Source organism: Symsagittifera roscoffensis, chromosome 1 (genome assembly GCF_963678635.1).
Source record: "Symsagittifera roscoffensis chromosome 1, txSymRosc1.1, whole genome shotgun sequence".
Lineage (NCBI taxonomy): Eukaryota > Metazoa > Xenacoelomorpha > Acoela > Convolutidae > Symsagittifera > Symsagittifera roscoffensis.
The window spans coordinates 39,149,642-39,169,642 of NC_087062.1; the positions used below are offsets into that span (position 1 = coordinate 39,149,642).

The 20,001-nt window shown below is 35.0% G+C and overlaps 1 protein-coding gene across 10 annotated transcripts in view; it reads left to right on the top strand.

Moving 5' to 3' along the window:
• Window positions 1-20,001, top strand: part of LOC134844147 (muscle calcium channel subunit alpha-1-like) — a 181,873-nt gene that overhangs the window by 144,058 nt on the left and 17,814 nt on the right. For 7 of the 10 annotated variants that reach the window (XM_063860679.1, XM_063860739.1, XM_063860755.1 and 4 more), the window contains 12 exons: window positions 377-464; window positions 4,288-4,395; window positions 4,876-4,928; window positions 6,551-6,697; window positions 7,069-7,250; window positions 7,771-7,949; window positions 8,532-8,642; window positions 10,128-10,211; window positions 15,511-15,633; window positions 15,735-15,892; window positions 18,122-18,308; window positions 18,909-19,036. In XM_063860679.1, coding sequence (XP_063716749.1) covers window positions 377-464; window positions 4,288-4,395; window positions 4,876-4,928; window positions 6,551-6,697; window positions 7,069-7,250; window positions 7,771-7,949; window positions 8,532-8,642; window positions 10,128-10,211; window positions 15,511-15,633; window positions 15,735-15,892; window positions 18,122-18,308; window positions 18,909-19,036 — 1,548 coding nt within the window. Of the gene's footprint in view, window positions 1-376; window positions 465-3,807; window positions 3,916-4,287; window positions 4,396-4,875; window positions 4,929-6,550; window positions 6,698-7,068; window positions 7,251-7,770; window positions 7,950-8,531; window positions 8,643-9,974; window positions 10,059-10,127; window positions 10,212-15,510; window positions 15,634-15,734; window positions 15,893-18,121; window positions 18,309-18,908; window positions 19,037-20,001 lie in introns of all 10 variants that reach the window. The other 3 variants (XM_063860697.1, XM_063860730.1, XM_063860689.1) reach the window with 2 other exon arrangements.

Consider the following 20,001-nt stretch of genomic DNA (forward strand, 5'->3'; position numbering starts at 1 on the left):
GTTCGACGCTGTTTTATAATGTTTATCATTCGAAAGAAGAAATTTTTCTCAGATTTTACTGCATGCCTCGAAATTCGGATATTATGTATGGCTTTAGATCATACGACATGGGATGTTGCAGCATGTGAAATCTTGTCATATCAGGTTTTTTCAGTATCAAACCCTTTGAAGAAAATACCCCATAATTTTTTTGCGCGGCGTACACCTCTTTTCGTTGTCGGTTTTTAAAATTTCGCAGATTCCATTTAATCATTTGATAAGAGAAATCGCGGATGGTTGATATTGCAACTTCTAATATCTGTGTATCATTAAGAATACGATGTGCATGCTTGAATCCTTTAATGCTTCTGTAACTAATTTTTCAATTATGCTTCAGCTCCGATACGATTTCGGTTGTCAAAATCCTGCGTGTGCTAAGAGTGCTCCGTCCGCTTCGAAGCGTAAACAGGGTGAAAGGCCTGAAGGTGAGTGCAGTTCAGTTTCAAATAAAATTACATCCTGCCTCTATTTGTCCTTTTTTCTTTCTGCCATCTGCCTAATTGTTTTTCATCTCATGTTTTAAGTCCCAGTGGGGCAAAAAGGGTTTTATTGCTGTTTTTTTACAAGGCACCATTTTTTCCTGCCTTGTTTTTCATTGAATCTGCGTTAGTTTTTAGATAATCAATTTTATGTTGCTCCATTCAAAATAAGTAAGCATATGGGCTTAAATATAAACCTCTCAATTCATGGTTTGAAATTCAAAAAGGTTCAAATGCATATGTGGGTTGAAATTTGCTGTCAACAAAGCAATTTGTTTGTCAATAAAAGGTATAAACAAAGTTCAGCTGCCTTTTATACCGTGACACCGCCAGCAGATCAATAATTCTGACGCTAATCTGAATTTTAATGCCATATGAGTATCCGTGATTATTGCTAGGTGAGGTTTTCCCTCTTTTGTTTCTTTCTGTTGGAAAAACCTTGTCTCTGAATGAACTTCAGCGGCTTTTGTGACTACGTATCACTAAGCAGACCAACTTAAGAGAAGATTCATGACGATGCCAATAACCTAATGCAGTTGCGATGAGTTCGTCATTATGAAGAACTCACTCTGTCTGATTTTATTTTTGAGAAGAATTTTTGGACCCATAATAGTATTGAACCAGATATGCGAATCATTATTGCTCCAATACTTTGAAGAAAAGGCGTATAAAATTGTAAACTCGGTTTTAACTATTTTTCCTGCTGCGTATTTTGAATTTTTTTCACAAAAGTAGATTTCTTCGAACTAATTGTCTAGCTTTTGTCAAGTATCAACTTAAGTCTATCGATCTAATGCTTATTTTAACCATCGTCTTTTTCCGTCTTGAGACGTAGACCAAAGTGGTCATTTATTGCTGAATGGTGGTGGTGGTGGTTGTGGTTGCAACTGCACTGCCGTGCAATGAAGGGAGTAGTAGCTTTGACGTCTTTTCTTGTATGATGGGACCAGGTGGTCTCAAATATGTCCCCCCTTGCTTCCTCCCTTTTTCTTCCCAGACGCATCCTATTGGGACTGGTCTAATTTTAAGTCAAAACGATGAACGATGTACACTCCTTGTTCATGCATATCAAACCATATGCGCCACTGTTTTAATTTTAAGAACAATGTGATCTTTTTTAATCATTAAAACGTCAAATTTCGCTATGAACGTGTCTAAAATTGAATCAAAAACTTCAAACAGCATTTCAATTAGTTCTCAAAAACATTTTCATTTATCAAAAACCGAAATATGTGTACCAAAAGATTCAGATTTTACTGAAAATCATGATTTTATCTGACTTTTAGCTTTTTTAAATAACTGCAGTTTTTCCGTTTTTCACAAATGATTCCTCCGATTTTGGATCATTAATTTGATAGAGAATATATGGATTGTGACTGCTCCTGAATCATTATGAAGCTTTTATTTAAAAAAAGTCGTAGTCGCTCCGCTTCCCCTCTTGGTAAAAATATAAAAATCAACTTATAACACGGGCGAAGCGGAGCTACGCATTTTTTGCGATACGACATAAAAATAGCATAGCAAGCTAGTTAACAGGAACGAAAACGATAGCCACTTAGTCCAAAAACATTGAAAAAAAATCGAAAAAACTACAACTAAAACTTAATGATGCTCTATATGCGGAAAACTCGTCCAGAAATACAGTCAACTATATGTCTTATAAAAATCCAAGAACTTTTATCTAGCGAAAACTCAACCGACAAAAATAGAGTAAATTCCATTCGAAACGAAAGCAAAAGGTTTTTAGCATTTTGTGCAATACAGAGGGGAGCATAAAAATTACGTTATCATTGAAACGACTCAACAATAGGTCAGTAAGTTGATAAAATATAGGCCGAAATCATCTGGGCAGAATAAAAATTTTAGTGAAAAAAAAACAGAAAAAGAAAATATACGAAGGCTTTGTTAGTAAATTTACAAACAGCAGAAATCAATCAAAACACCAAAAGCAACTTTAATGTAAATCCCGTACAAAAAAATAATTGTACGATGTGAAAAATGAGCCGACGAAACATAAGCAGACAAATAAAAAACCGGTTATTTTTTGAAGCGGGTTGTTCGAAAGATTCTTAACCGTCCAAGGCGTATTTGTTTCCTCCAGACCAAATGTGCCGTATATGCAAAGAAATATGAATTCATTCTGGTTTAAAGTACCACTAGGAGATGAGTCCTGTGAACATAGTGATTGACGGGCAAAAAAGTCTAGTATCAGGATATTTTCATAAATCAGGATATTTTCATAAATCAGCATATTTTAATCAGGATATTTTCATAAATCTATTTTCATAAATCTGCTAACTTTTCGGTATAAAATTAACCATGATTTTAACTCCAGCTTACCTGAAGAAAAAGTCAATTTGAAACAAAATTGCAGCTAAAGCGGAAAACACGTCCAGAAACACGATCGAAGGTGTTTAATGACAATTCGAAAACAATTATTAACCGAACCTAAATTTACGATTTCTAATTTTGATCATTCTGTGAACAAAGTTGTTCATAGGAACAAAAAGTCTACCCGATTTCAATATCCTTGCTGATTGCAAGGGTAATAAATTAGATACGCAAAACTTCAATTTTAAGAACTTTCTGATAAAAAAATTTTGATACCTGAATTTTCGAACGAAATTGTCAAAAAATAATTTTGAGTTAACTCTGTTCTTCTTAGTTTTTAACACAGAGAGCAGAAAAAAATCCGTTTGTGGCACCAATTGGAGACCAATATTGCTCGCAGTATCTGGTGTTGGTAAACGTAATTCAATTATTTTATTTACATCAGACTCTTAATTTGTTGCTACATGCTTGAATTCCGAAGGCGGTAAATTTTTATTTTTTAAAGCTCCTTTACTTACTTTAGCAATTTCTTACAATTTGAAAGCTTTTCTGGGCCATATTTTTGCTTGCCTGCGAAGTACAGCTTCGCTTATCTGTTATCTTCTTACTAAACGAACAAGCGGGATTTTGTTTCAATTTTTTGGTAAAACAAAACTGATGTGAAACTCGAGCGGCTGCCTGAAAAGACAATCTCAGCTGTCATCTTTTCATTAGTCTCAAAGATATGCATGTAATCCTATCTTAAACCAGCTGCTGTACCTTCTAGGTATCATTTTGAATATTCAATTGAAATATTTCTTTAAAAGTTGGTAAAATGCGAGAAAATTAGGAGGAATATTGTCTAATTATGTACTGCTTGAGCCAATGAATGATTGATATGATTAAATAATTCATCAAAATGAATATTTAATTCAGCTTCAAATTGGTTTAGAAATTTAGATTTTTGATCGTTTTGTAGCACGTAGTACAGTGCGTGATTGTGGCACTGAAAACGATCGGCAACATAGTGCTGGTCATGTTTTTGCTGCAATTCATGTTCGCAGTTATCGGAATCCAACTGTTCAAGGTGAAGTTTCGAATCTAATTGAGTAGACGCGATGACGATATAAAACTCGTACAGTCGTGACTAAATCGCGCAATTGTCAGATTTGCTTTTAATTTTAACTAATCAAAATAAATTTAAAAATAATCGTGAAAGTTTCTTAACTTTCTGATGTCATAGGTCACTAAATGGTGTTTTTGTTGCATAATTTTAACTCCCTGAATTAACTAAGACAGTATAAGAAGCGTTTTTGTTTATGATGCCCAGTCACTAATTTTTTGCTTCTTAGCTGCTCAGTCACCAAAGTGTTACCAGTTATAACTACTTCTTAACTATCTGTTTATCTGCTCATTTCATAACTAACCAACTAACTATTGCCGCTATGTGGTTTTCTAGCACGTGGTGCAATGTGTGATCGTGGCCATCAAGACCATAGGCAACATCATGCTCGTCACTTGTCTCCTACAGTTCATGTTCGCCGTGATAGGCGTCCAGCTGTTCAAGGTATAACAAAACTACTCACTCCTTCTTATCTATACTCAACCTTTTTAACTAACTGATTAATAACTAGTCATAACTCTTTAATTTGACTACTTCGCTGGTTCGTAAACATACTAAGTGTTTTTCAACGTTTGAAAATACCTTTGATGTGATTTAAAGCAAAAATTGGGCCAATTTTCAAAAGCAGTCTAGCTAGTTATGAATGAAAAAGAACCTAAGAGCTGAAAAATTTCTTTGTTGAAAAAAAAAATTGCAATTCAACGGCAATATTTTTATTTTTGGTCAGTTTGTATCATAAATGACTAATCGGTGAACTGAAATGGTTTTACCTAGTAGATTCTGCGAAGCATTTGCGAAGATAATCGCGATTTAAAGCGATTACCGGTGATTTAATCATTCAGCGAATTTGCGGACTTAAGAATAATTGATAGATTAAATCGGGTTTTAAATTTTTAAATAAATGTAACTGAATTGGTGGTTTAGGGCACTTTCTACGCCTGCTCAGATGCCATGAAAATGGAAGCTTCCCTTTGCCAGTTAGTATTTGTTTTTATCAGTTTAAGAAATCTCAAATGAGATAAGATATTCTTTGAAAACACGTTTCAAGCGGAAGCTAACGAATTTGCATATTATCAGTTTTTGGTCTCGTGACTAATGAAGTTTTGCAAAAAAATGGGTAGATACGCAATAAATAGTAAATTTAGAAAGTGATATTAGCTATGGTAAACATGCGATGATCTACAACAATATCCGATTGCTTTTCAAGTAGCACAGACTGTTCCGACTATAATAATGAAAAATAAAAATTCAAAATAAGAAAAAATATTTTAAAAAAAACGAAAAAAAAAAATTTAAAAAATCGAACACAAGCGAAAGGGAACATTGAAAGATAGGAATAGAAAAGTGACGGAAGCAACAAAATCGAAAATATATATATATTCGATTCTTATAAAACAAAGATAAACTTAGACACAGAGGCGAAACTAAGCTCCGCGCCACTTGCGATACAAAAAATGACGGTAATTAAAATCGAATGAAAAAAAAAATCGTTTTTGTTTGGAAAAAATTATAGAAATTGCAACAAAAGCCCAATATAATTAAAGCGAAATAATATGCACTATCAAAAAAATTTAGAATACTAGAAAGAAGCCGACAAAAATAGTTATAAGAAAACTTTTTCTGCGGAATTAAGCCGACAAAAATAAGCAGAAACCATAATCTGAACTATCTGAAAAATTTCTGTTTGCAAAAAAACTGGTCTCGACTGGAATTGAACTCCCGGGCTTTGTTGGCTCAAGCATGGTTGCTACAGTTACTCGAAAGAAATCTAAACTTGGGCTACCGGAACTAAGCCGACAATAATAAACGTCCCAGCCGGATTCGAACTTCAAGCGTTTGCCGTCTCAAGCAGTTGGTGTTACCTCTACGCCAGATTCAACGGGTGGTTGATTGAATCTGACTTGAAAGTTACTAAGCGGTAACAAAGACGAAAGTTCTGAGCAGAAATTTTTGATAGCAAAAACTCAAAAAAGTTCCAAATTTAAAAAATCCTTCTTCTTCTAAGAACACACACGCCCACAAAAATTTCTTTTGGTCATCAAACGACGCAATAAGAAGCCACTAATTCGATATAAAATAAGCCGAAACTTACAAAGCCGAATGACAAAAAATAAAGAAAAAACGAAATTTTATCAACTAAAGTTGGTAAAATTACAACCATCATAAACAGCCTAAACATTTTTCATTCATCTACTGGGCCTTTCTGTTGCAGGAAGAAATAATTAGCACATGTTCGCATTTTAAATGGCCGGCCTAATTTCGATAAGGCCGGCCATTCAAAATGCGAACATGTGCAAATTATGTCTTGTTGCAACAGAAAGGCCCAGTAGATGAATTAAAAATATTTCAGATTCGCTTTTATTTAAGATATAGAATTCATTTTTGAGATTATTTCTTTCAAAACATAAATTATAAAAAGCAGCTTAACAATGGTTGAACTTGAAGCTTTATTCATTTTTTTTGAACATTTTTGACGCAGCCGAGCCGCCGCTGCTGAGTCAAAATAGCTATCATGCCGCTGCCTATCAAATTTTCATTGGCACTCTCATCTGTAATTAACGTTGCCTCCATATTATAAAGCATTGTTTGTTGTGTTTAGGGGCAAGTACATAGTGTTCAAGAATGGAGACTTGGACAGTCCGATTGTGATGGACAGGGAGTGGAAAGTGAACGAATTCAACTTCGACAACGTCTTCCTGGCCATGCTCTCGCTATACACTGTCATGACATTCGAGGGGTGGCCACAGTAAGTTCAAACTCTACTCTGCTGTTTTGTACAATTTGTTACGATACGGATATTATGAAGAAACATGAGAAAGTGAAAAAACATGGAGTGAAAATGCAGGACATTCATTTCGACTGTGACGACTTACTTAGTTTACTTCTTAGTGTGTTACATGCTTTTATGCAATTTTAAGAGTAAGCAAAGTATATTTACTTGAGGAATTTCTAGATTTGAATATTTAAGTTTTGAAAAGTTTTAGTTGTAAATAATAAAAATTCAAAATATTAAATTGAAATATTGTCAAATCAGATAAAATGATAAGTGTTTCTCTAATTGCGAAAGTATTTGACCTAAGCGGGATTTGAACATTAACTCTCCTCTATTTTCTTAAGATTGCTGTACAAGTCGATAGATTCTCGTGCACCTGACATTGGACCTATAAACAACTACCGACCAGTGGTTGCCATCTTCTACTTCATCTACATCATCGTGATCGCATTCTTCATGGTCAACATCTTCGTCGGTTTCGTCATCGTCACCTTCCAGTCCGAGGGAGAGCAAGAGTACAAAAACTGTTAGTAATATAAACCTTGAAATCATCGTTAGAGTAGCAATGATAAAGTGGTTACGTCTCCGCCTCTCAATCGACAAGTCGGATGTTCAAAGCCCACCACGATCCATGCGCGTTGCTTGTGGGTGAGACAACATTACCCAGCCCCGAAAAATAGCCACAAAAAATTGCATATAATTTTTAAGCAGAGGCGTAACAGCGGTTCTCCTGATGAGCTGTACAGCTCATATCTCGATCTTTTCCCATGTAGCTTGTGGATAAATCGTCTTAACCTCGTTTAATAGTAGTGCGACAGTCATACTTACGAAATAAAGCAGATCAAGTTAACATCCTCCCCCCCCCCCCTTTATTACTTAGAAGACTTGTAGTTGTTGCAACTTTCAAATCGATGTTTTCCGATACGGCAGAAAAGTTCAATTTAGGACGAGGAGATCAATTTAGGAAGTTCAATTTTTTCTGTTTTTTTTTGTAATTTGGGGCTTTCAACTTGAATACTCTTGCATCTTTTTCTTTTCCTCTGTAGGTGAGCTGGACAAGAACCAGAGACAATGTGTGGAGTTTGCACTAAAAGCGAAGCCACAGAGGAGGTATGTTCCCACCAACAGACAGCAACTGAGGATATGGAAACTGGTGACGTCACAGCCCTTCGAGTATCTCCTCTTCGTCCTCATCATGGTCAACACCATATTCCTCGCCATGAAGGTCAGTCACTGCGGTTAATTTAGATGATTCAATTTATAAACACCAACTACCCCCCCCCCCCTCTCCAACCCCACCCCCTTCTCCGTTTTTAGAACCCAGTATTATATTAGCTGTGCAGTAGTGAGACCCTATTACAGCTACATCCATTTCATTTTTGGCCAACAATCCTATTTTTTTTTCATTTTTTCTAAACACGTTTTGGTGCCAATATTCTCTATTTAAAAAAATCGCGCGCCACTGAAAATGCGGTTTTTGGCTGGAAAATTTATGCAAAATACGGTCATTCTAGGCTTCGATTTGGTTGTCCCGATTTTCAGAAAACCGCCCGGCAAAAAAATTATGTACAAGCCACCGATTGGTTCCATTATATAATTTGTAACCAAATGGTGCCAAATCTCTTCATCCGAACTCTCCTAAAACAAGTTCTGAAAAATAAATATTTTCTTGATGAAAAAGTTGCACTTGGTATGATATTAAGATAATCAGTGCACTTTCGCGCATGGTTCTAAATTGCCCAAACAGCTGCCTCAAACAGCAAACAGTCAGGATGCAATCGCATTCACATATTTGATGTGTGTTTAGTTTCACAATCAGCCTGCGGAGTACGAGTACGTGTTGGACATCATGAACATGGTGTTCACAGTCCTCTTCACAATCGAATTCGTCCTCAAGGTCATCGCATTCAACCCAAAGGTAACAAATCCACCCACCCACTAGACTTCTACGTGCTTTTTTTGCTTTCATCGTATGATTTTAATTGATTTAGGATCGTATGGCATGGGCGGTACTGGCATGGGGATTCTGGTATGGTACCTAATGATCCCTCGCCCTGACTAAAACAGTTGCATTTTTATTGCTTCGCGGATGATTGATTGATATTTTGCAAAATTAGTCTAACATTCAGTGCAAACTATGGTTGAATTAAAAAAGTTTTCATATGTTAAAATGTTGGTTGAGTTATGTTGGTTGAGTCTTGGAGGTTTGATACTTCTTTGATGATTATTAAATTTTTAAGTTGAGAACCGTATCAAAAACATAGACAAGTTCAGTTTGAAATATGAGAACTATGCCAAAGTTAGAACTATGCTAAAATTAAAAATAATTTTGAACTAAATTCAATTCGCGGGGGATCAATAACCTTCCCAATTTTGGGGTTTACGATTTGATGGTCCGCTGTTTAAATGACTATTTTAGGTAATAACTAACGTTTTTCTACAACCGCCAGATTATTTGATCACCTGGCTGAAAAGAAAAACACACTGATCTGAATAGAGTTTACGTCAACTGGGTGTAATAATTGGAGGTAATAAACTGACCGCACTATGTTTGAAGTGCATCGCTTGCCTTTGTCGCTCTAAAATTGATTATTTTACGTTATCTTTTTCATGGTGCGATTTGTCAAGATAAATAATTCGATTTTCCTGGCAATCACACGGCGTATAACATGCAAATTAGCTAAAAACGTCTTTGGATGCTGAGGGTGAGTTATGGTTTACGGAATGGTTCATATTTTTTCAGTTTTGTCCGTTAAAATCACGTGAAATAAGTGCGCCATGGAAATAGGACATGAAACCATTTAAATACTGATTGTAGTGTCGAAAATGAATTGATTACACAGGCGAAGCAGAGCATCGCACCTTCTGCGATGCAACACAAACATGGCACGGTAAGCTAGCCGAAAATAAATGAGACGAAAGTCACTAAGTCGGATTTGTTTTCATAGGTTTGACACGAATGAAATTCAAGTTGAGGTGAACAAGTCGATACTAACAATTGCTAGCGATAAATTTGCATCGAGACAAAACCTACCAGGAAGAAACTAAGACGACGATACTTGGGTAGACGCCGGCTTAGCCGAATAAAAAATACAGGCAGGAACTAAGACGATGATACTTGGGTAGACGCCGGCTTAGCCGAATAAAAAATACCACCTGAAGCCTAATCAAGGAGGTGTTATCCTGATGGTGGTTGTAAAATTAAGTTATAATTATAGGATCAGATGTTTAAACTTGTGTGCCTTTTCAGAACTATTTTAACGACTCGTGGAACGTGTTTGACTTTATCATTGTGCTGGGCAGTGTCATTGACATCACCTATTCCGAATGGAATGTGAGTCATATGGGGCCACGCCCTGCTTTATTTTCACACCTTATTCACACATCTTTTATATTTAAACAGAACTACTTCGCTGACTCATGGAATGTCTTTGACACTCTGATTGTACTGGGAAGTGTCATTGACATTACCGTGGCAGAGGTCAAAGTAAGTATGTGATGTAAAATACATATTGGGGGCGTAGCTTTCAGCATGTGTGTCGGTTAGCATGTCCATATTTATTGCTTCAGTTAAGTGTTCAATTGGACAGAACTGTAGTTGATCGATTTCCATTTACATATTAAAAAGAAGGAAAAATTAACTTAAGAATTGGAAAAATTAAGATATAAATTCAAGTTGTTCTAATTCGCATCGTTCCCTAATAGCGCATCTTGGCCAGGGTGATCATTTGGTCTGCTAATTTACCAGCTAGTTTTAATATCTTTAGAATATTTTGGTCAGTGTCTTTCACAGTACATCTGTTTTGAGTTGTGATTCTAAGGATGCTAATTTGTATAAGGGGGACAAACCATACCTCATCTATTCCTGAGTTATCATTATGGCATTTTGTTGTTGCAAATTTCTAGAAAACAAAACATAGAGCATTTTTAAATATTCTCATTTTTGTGGGCGGGGGTTTGGTTTGATATTTTAATCTCTGGTCTCTTCATTGTACAGTGCCAAACGCGACGATGAGTAAACAAAGATGAAAAATTGAAATATTCTGATCCGTTTTTCTCTATAGCGGTAGTTTTTTGATATTTTCATAGCAGCTCGATTCATGACGGCTTTGATATGATAGATCAGATGTCACTATGTGACATTTTGTCGTAATAACTGAATTTGCGAAGGCGGCAGAATGGAAACCAATTTTTTTTCAATTTAGGTGCTCGGAACAATAAGTATTATCAATTATTTTCCGAATTTTATCTTCGTTCGATATGAAACTTAGTTTGAGTGGCCAGATTGTTTTAAAATATGCAATGAAGTTCATTGATTTTAAAATAACTCAAAATCCTCTCTTGATCTATTTCGGTTTGGCGAGTTTTGGGCTCTTTTAAGAGGAAAAATGATATTCTTGTCATACTGAATTGTTCACCCTGCCCTGATCTAGGTTCATCATCATCATCATCATCATCATCATATCAAAAGAATCATCAACTAATTGCAAAGTTATCATTAATTAATATTCCTCATGCTAATGAACACACATGCTAAATGCTAAAGTCGACGATAGACAGACCCTAATAGACGGGTCCTATCACGCGAAATCGTCTTATCTAGCCAGCTCAAGCGAATAATTGAGTTGCCGCCTTCGATAAACTATCGACTATCTGAATATATTTACATTTTAGCTATAAGGCAACTAATGAAAAATTTGAAAGGAATAACTTCAAAAAAGAAACTTGTCAGAAACAAGCTCAAACTGCATAAATGGCAAAGCCTAATTTCTCGCTGCTGGCTATAATTGGTTCGTGGAATTGACAAACAACACCTTAGTTTGGTTCTTCTGTTCATCAACTGTCGTGCCATGTACTAATCAGCTCGGTTCAGTTTATTTGTCTGCTGTTTGTCATAATTTACTAATGGGCTTTCATTTCTCTACTAGAAGGTCAACTTTCTTTCTGGAAAGAAATCGAAAGCTAGTTCTATTAACTTTCGACTTTCAAAATCCGAAACTTAGAATACGGGTACTCCTGTTCAATAGATCCAATTCACGACAAACCAATTGTACTTTGAAAGCCTAAAGTCTGCGTTTAATGTCAGACAAGAGTTAAATAACCATTAAAATATTATTTTGTAGTGAAAACTCGCTGATTACCAAAAATCAGATCGATCTGATGAGCAAGACCCCTATAGTCTATCGTGGTTTAAGTTCTGTCATGTAATTTTCAGTTTCCTTACTTTTCATGACTGACCTTTTAAACGACTGTTCTCAGCTCTCATTAATTCAATCTAGCAGAATGATTTCATTTACTAAACTTAGCCGAAAGACCTCATTAACTGAAGTGATGTGTGTTTAAGTACAAGTACTTGGACTTTGAGTCGTTGCCTTTACCTGAGACTAGTCCCTACTTGGTGGTAACTTCTATCTTTCTATCTATCGTGTGGAGTAGCAGTACCAGTAGCGCCATCGCATACAGAATTCGAGATTCAGTCATGCACTGGTTTTAAATTAGATGACAGCATACGAAATGCACTGGCCTAAAAGTGTGACACATTTTAGTGTTTTCTTTATAAACGGTTGTAATGAACGCAGTGAATTTTCACTTATTTGGGTCATTTTTAAATCAGGAAAAAATGAAAATTTGTTCACGCTCATTTTCTATTTTGGAGTTTTGATGTCTGAGCTTATTTTCAAGCTAACTTCGCCAAATGGAAAGCAAACTACGCCGCTATCCAGTAGTAAAACTTGCAATGCATGAAAATGGAGGTTAAGCTAGAGTTTCAAACGTGGGTTATATTTAATTTTGTGAATTCCGCTGAAAGAAAACAATTACTCTTTTATCCGTTTTCCTCAAATTGGGTTAGTTTCACGAAAAAGTGTCGAACATAAAAGAATCTGAAAATTGAAAGAGAATGTTTAAAAACCAAGTCGTTTTTTAATTTTCTGCAGTCCATTTTTTTCTAACTGGCTGTGGGCTTGTTTTCCGCACCTTATGTGACTTTCAATAATAAACATCAGATAGGCTACAGTCGTATATCATTTTGCTGAAATTTTAGTAATGATTTGAGCTGCATGAAAGCAAAATACGCTTTCCAATAGCAAGAGATCGACTTAATGTTTCAAAGCTTGATTTAAATTTTAGAAATCCTGGTGGATTAAAAAAAAATTACTATGAATTCAGGTTTTCAAATTGAGTTACTTTTTTTGAAAAAAGTACTTTTCCTTTGAAGCAAAAATATGAAATAGTTTCAAAAACGTAGTTCTTTTGGTTCCGCTGGGTGCATTAACTCTTTTAAAAGCCTTAAGATTAATGCACTAACATTTAGTTTTTGCTGGAAACTGTTTTCTGGCTACGTGTTCAGCAATCTTTTACTTCGTCAAGCTTTTTTCGCGCTCAAAGGTTTCCTTTACCCTAAAAATTGTTAAAATACAAAAAAATGTTGATTTTTTCTCGACTTTTTAATATAATTGCAAAGAGAACTGTGGTTTTAAATGTTTTATGCTACAGCTATCAAAATTAGTTTGGAAAAGTTATTTCTCAAGTGAATTGAAGACAAATTTTGAACTTTTTTGAGATGTATTGATACAGCTGAGAGCATTTCGTGATTTTTTGTGCGATTCAGTTTCTTAAAAAACTTGCTCAATTCAAGAAGAGTATCTTCTCCAAAAGTTCCTAGATTAACGTAAGTTTTGAATTTTTTGCTTTCAAACTATTCGATCTAATTAAGTGCTAATGAACGAAGTAACTTATCGCTTATTTAGGTTTTGGTTTTAAAGTTACAAAAACCTTTTGATTCAGCTTTTCTCAAATTGGGTTAATTTTAGCAGCAAAAAATGTCACAATTTTGGACAAAGGTTAAAATTTGAATAGATTTAATGTGATATATTTTTTGTTTGAAAGTCAATGATTTTTTTGGTCTTTCTGAGTTCATTCACACTTTTCCAACAGTCTGTTGATTATGTCCTTGTTTTTATTTGCGCAGAACAAAAATTGGTTACCAACACCAAAATTGCAACCATAAGCCATAGTTGCGCGCTAAATTTGAAGCGCAACAAAAAACTAAATAAATCTAACTTTCGACAAAATTTAGGATATATTACACTTTTTTTATCATTCGAACACCTGTCTCTTGATTTGATGTGTTATATTTCTCTTAATATCTTCAGTCTGACATGAAAAAAAGCACCATAACGTATGGTAAAAACACAATGTGAACAAAACAAGCATGAAAAATTGATTTCTAAGTTAGCATACATTTGATCTACTTCCTGTGTTGGCATTTTGAATGAGCGAACGTAATCTATTCACCGAACGGTCACTTGACCTAAATAAATTAAAAATTTTTAGGCTAAATCGTTTCTATAAACCTCAAAAATTTTTCGCTTCATTTGTGTAAGTCAAAATTGAAGATTGTTTAGCTAATGTGCCAAGTTAAAAAACAGACTAATTGTGTAAAAGAGTGTCTCTTGCATTTTTGCTGGCCACCGACTAATTTTTAATTTTAGTTAAATGATCTTCGGCTAACAGAGTCGATGCAAAAAATTGAAATCGCAATTCAAAAAGCAACCTGCAGTTTTCCACAATACGCTTACTTCCTCTAGAAGAGGGTTTAATTATTAAAAGCGCCCCGCAGTTTACCGTCACAATTGGCTATAAGTAAAAATTAACGAATTCAATGACGCGTTTATGAAGAAAAATGAATGGAATACTTGGTACTACTTTGCCATAAAAATGAGCATGATGATTTGCTCGACAAAAATAGACCATTGTTAAAAAAATCGATTATATGTTAAAATGTTCTGAAATTTACCCATGGGAACTTTTAACTAAACGGCTGGGATTGGCATATTGGCTTAATCAGATTAAAGGCAGTTAAATAAAAGGCTGCGAAATCAATAACATTAAAGCCGTTAAAATCTATAATTAGAAGGGAAGGTATTTCATTCTTGTTGCTTTTAGGTTAACTTGACCTGATTCTTTTTTTTTCAGGACGAAAGGGTGAAAATTAATAGCTATTCTATTCAATTCCTTCATTGCTGAGCTTGATTCAATTTATCAATGGTGTTTTAACAAGGGTAACATTCCATGTCGTTAAGCTTAAAATTGGCTGGATTTAAAGCTGGAAATTGTTTTGAATCGAAATGTACTAGAAGGCAGATCATACACGCTTTCTCGAGAACTGGCTTAAAATTTTTAAATCACTGTTTAGCAAATTTTAAAAGTTTTTTCTTAGATCAGTCTAATTGACGGAAAATTTATAATAATCAATTAGATTTTGAATGCACTGAGTAGCTTTGTAGAGGATATTGGCAAAAGGACTCAGAGCGACCTATATTAGTGATCTCATTTGTCTTGGGAACATATTAACACACTTGATACCTGTCCTTCGAGATACTTGATTTGATGGATCTTGTAAACTATCCTCATCCCTGATTTATAAGGGGGTTAATTCGCTAAAGTACAAAATTTGTATATACTGAACAGTTGAGTTAGTCTTTTATAGGGGGTAATGTTTTACGAGGTAGCATAGGAGGGGGGGGGGGGGTGGTTGGTAACAAGATCCGGTTTGATTGGTTGACTCTGCTAACTAGAGTGACTGCTAGATTGAACGGGGTGGATAGCTGTTGTGTCTTCACGCGTTCTTTAGTTCAAAATTAATTTCATTCAAATTTTTTTCATCTGAATCACACTTCAATTTGAGTCATTGTCATAATCACAAACAACGTGATGTTCAATTGTTTCGATAACTTTGTTTGAAATATTTTTGTTTTAGAAATAAAACGTCATATTGTTTTCAGCCTGATGCCAATTTGGTCAGCATCAACTTCTTCCGACTGTTTCGGGTCATGCGTTTGGTTAAACTCCTCAGCAAGGGCGAAGGCATCAAGACTCTCCTCTGGACCTTCATCAAATCATTTCAGGCACGATTCAAGAACTTTCTAGAATTGTCTCTCTTTTGCAGTGTGAAAAGATTGGAATTAATTTTTGAACTTAAAAAATTGAAGTTAATTTTGTATTCCAGGCGCTGCCTTATGTAGCACTGCTCATAGTGATGTTGTTCTTCATCTACGCTGTGATCGGTATGCAAATGTTTGGGAAGATCAGAAAAGTGGAAGGCACATCTATCAATGAAAACAACAACTTTCAGACATTCTTTGCTGCTATCTTGGTTCTCTTCCGGTAATTATCATCATTCATTACCCCTGTGATAAGCAAGGGTGTTGCAATCGGGTACTACACTTTTTAAAACTGTAAATAATTTTATTCACAGAATGTAAAAAACTAATAGTAAATTTGGGTTCAGTTTATATTGAATTCAAATTTCATTGCGTCTGCGGCACACTTGGCCTGGAGGTAACGAATACGCCTGGGACGGCAAGGGTCTTGGGTTCAAATCTGACAGGATCAATTTTTTTTCGAACGGGAAACATTCCGTTTCAAAAAAATTATCGGCTTATTAATTGTCTGCTTGTGTTCATATTATTGTCTGCATTTGTATCCAGTGAGCACAAAATTACGTTTGCCTTGAAACAGCTCAAAATTAGGTCACTAAGCCGACTTCAATTGGGCAGAATAAAGTTTAAGCGAAATAAGAGGAAAATATATGAAGTCAAGAAATTACAAACAGCAGAAGTAAATCAACAATTAAAAGCAGCTACAATGTGAAAAGCGTACAAAAAACAATTTTACGATGTAACATTTCAGTCGAAAATATTTGCTACATCGTAAAATCGTTTTTTGTACGCTTTTTACAGTGTAGTTGCTTTTAGTGTTTTGATTTACTTCTGCTGTTTGTAATTTCTCGAGCGAAGGGGGAGTCTTGAGGGGAAAGAGACTTGTTACCTTTTTTTAATTTTAAGTATTGTTGATTTTTTTCTGCTTAGAAGGTTTCTGCTTAAGTATTTTCGGCTTTGTTACCGCTTGGTAAAATTTCTTCAGCTTTGAATTGCAATTTCTATTTTCGTGGTTTTCTGTTGTCTTGGCATCTTTATGTTTCAAAACTAGCCTGATTCATTTTGATACATATAGTATTTTCGACATTTTTGATTTTTTTCCTCCGACTTAGCGGCTTTCTGGTTATGTATCGCAAGTGGTGCAAAGCGCAGCTTCGCCTCTGTGTAAACTATCTATCGATTTGCCGAAATTTTTTCAAATAAGCTGCAGTCAAAATCATGGTTTATTTCATACTGAGCATTAAATAGATTTCTGAAAATACTCTGATTACCCCTGCTTTTTGCAAGTGTATTGTAACCGGGTACTAGTTTTTTTCCCTGTAATAAATTTGTCCACATGACTCATCTAGACTCAGCACACAGCCTGAAGATGAGGAATATACCTGGGACGGTAAAGGTCCTGTGTTCGAATCTGACAAGGACCTGTTTTTTTTTCAAACGGGAAGTTTTCTATTTCAAATATAATAATCTGCTGATGTTTACTCGGCTTAGTTGTCACATTTTAGAATCGTCATTTTTCTGTTTAATTATAGTCGTTTTTAGTTTTTGATTTACTCCTGCAATTTCACTTACCTTGACTTCGTTTTTCCTTTTTTGTTTTTTATTTGTTTCGCTAAAAAATTTCTTTCGGCCTCAATGATTTCGGCCTATATTTTAGTGACTTAATTCTGAGTTGCTTCAGGGGAAACACAGTTTTTATTCAAGGCCTTCGGTTATGCTTCTGGACGTATTTTCCGTAAGTAGAACATCATTCCAGACAATATTGTGAAGTTTTTTTTTTACTTGTGGCTGTTTCGAATTTGTAACGATTCGATGAACGTAGTTCAGAGTTTTGTATAGTTTGTGATGATTTTTTTTACTCTTTTTGTTCAGGCTCTGTTTTTTTTTCGTGGTTTGACTTTTTATTTTTTTTTTTGAAATGAAGGCAAATTCCACTTTCGAACAGCAAAAGTGTAAATTTCAAGAAAAACGTGATCAGTTTCTAGTTTCGAAGCTGGAATTTTATTTTCAGATATTTCAGTGAAGTAAAATTTTCACATATTGATCCAGTTTTTTCAAGTTGGGTTAATTTTATCAAAAAAGTGCAAAAAGTTGTTCTCGAAATTCAAAGAGTTCTCAGACCATCTACTTTTTAATTTTTTTCGTCGAAATATCTTTAAAAACAAGTCAGTATTTTTTCGGTCTTCTTGCGTTCATGGACTATTTTCCAGCTGTCTGTTGGCTATGTTTAAGTTTCATGTCTGCCAGCTTGCAATGCTATTTTGATGTGGTATTGAAAGTGGTGCGAATCTCCGCTTTGTCTTTGTGTTGAAAGGTGTTATAATTTACAGTCTGGGAATTTTTTGTACAGAAAATTGATGCCTGAAATAACTATATTCCAGCATTTATTTCCGATTATGTTTTACAGTAACTAGTCAGATTTGCAGTACCTGATAAAAAGTTTTTTTTCCTGCAGGTCGGCAACTGGTGAAGCATGGCAGGAGATTATGCTGGGCTGTGCAAACTACCCTGATGTGATGTGCGATGAGGTGTCAGACCCCTACAAGCTATGGGTGAATACGAAGGTCGGACCGGAACCCAATTGCGGGTCTATCGCCTCTTACCCATATTTCATCACTTTCTACGCACTATGCTCATTCTTGGTAAGATTCAATTATGCTTGCTGCCATTCGTAATGTTTCGTTCACCTCTGAAAAGCTATTAGTGTTAAGGATTCAGTTCTTATATATTTTCCTTCAAAATTTATGTAAAGATTGCTTTTAAATAATTTGCATTATTTTTTAAATCTTGAATGGTGCAGCTTAAAAAAAACGATTAGAAGCTTTTGTTATCTTTTGGAGCAGTACAACAGTGCCGAACGAAAAAATGTTGTTCAAATTTTTTGAATACTGTTTTTACTCGTCCAAAGTCATTCACAAATAAATTAATTCAAATTTACGGAAGTTGAAAAGTCAGAAATGGCCTTTTTACTTAATACCGCTCGTTAAACAAACAAAAGTTCTCCAGTCGCGGCGTCATAATTTTTTCTGAACAAACAATTAACTCAACAAGTTGTTATAGTTTCTTCTCGTTTCGCTCCAAAACAAAACAGTATTCAAGCTTTTTCAGTTTCGGCATTGTTGTACTTCGTCACTGTTGAACTTCCCCAATCTTTTTCTGGGATAGAAAACACTTAAGCCCTGCAAGCTAAAACAATAAATTTAACATAACTTTGTTTAGCAGTTCTGTCTTTCGGTTTGTAGATTATCAACTTGTTCGTGGCTGTCATCATGGACAACTTCGACTATCTCACTCGTGATTGGTCCATTCTGGGACCCCATCATTTGGACGAGTTCATCCGACATTGGTCCGAATTCGATCCGGAGGCTAAGTGAGTCAGTCCATGTGTTTTCTATTGTAGTTTTAAAATAGTGAGCCGAACTACGATTATGAATGTGTAAAATTTGAGCACAGAGGCGAAGCCGAGCTTCGCACCAATTGCGATACAACTAAATCTATCAAAATGAGTGATAATAATTGTGAAAAACACATGCTCAAACAATAGAATGCAAAATATCTGCCAAAAATATTGGAGCAGAAACTCTTCAAGATTATTCTTTTGAAATTCCAACTTAATTAAAAATTTTTACGTCCCCCTTCATCATAACTCACACAAAAACTTTTTTCGCGCATCAAACGACGCTACTAGGCCGATATAAAACAAGTTGAAACCTGTTAAGCCTAAAAAAAGAACTTTCAACAAACCGAGTGGTAAAAATGCAACCAACTTAAAAAGCGCGGATGGGAGCGTAAAAATTGTGTTTCATTTGAAACGACCCAAAATTAGGTCACTAAGCCAGTGAAAATAGGCTGAAATAATTTCGGGCGAATAAATATTTTAAGCGAAACAAAAAAGGAAATTTGAAACGGGTGACCGATCGACTAGCATAAGGCTCGACTACCATTAAAGTTTGAAAAGATGAAAATGTATCGACGAGCATAATTTTCTTAGCTTTATTTCTCAAACATATAGAAGAAGAATTTTGATCCGTTCAAAATGAACTTTGTCTTTCTGAAATAGAAAACTTAGCAATTGAAAAATTATGCAATCAAATGAAATTCCTTAACACATAAATTTGTGACCAGTCACACCCCGATCTGTAATGACTTAAACTGAACAATCATTGCCGCATAAATTGTCAAATGTAAGAGAAAACTGTTATTTATATATATTGTCTACGTATAATGATTCTATATAAAGTTCTGACAGTATTTGAATTTTGCGTTTCAATTCTTATGCTAGTCGATGCGATTTTCAATTGTCAAATTTTTGCGGTAGTCGATACACCGCCAAAA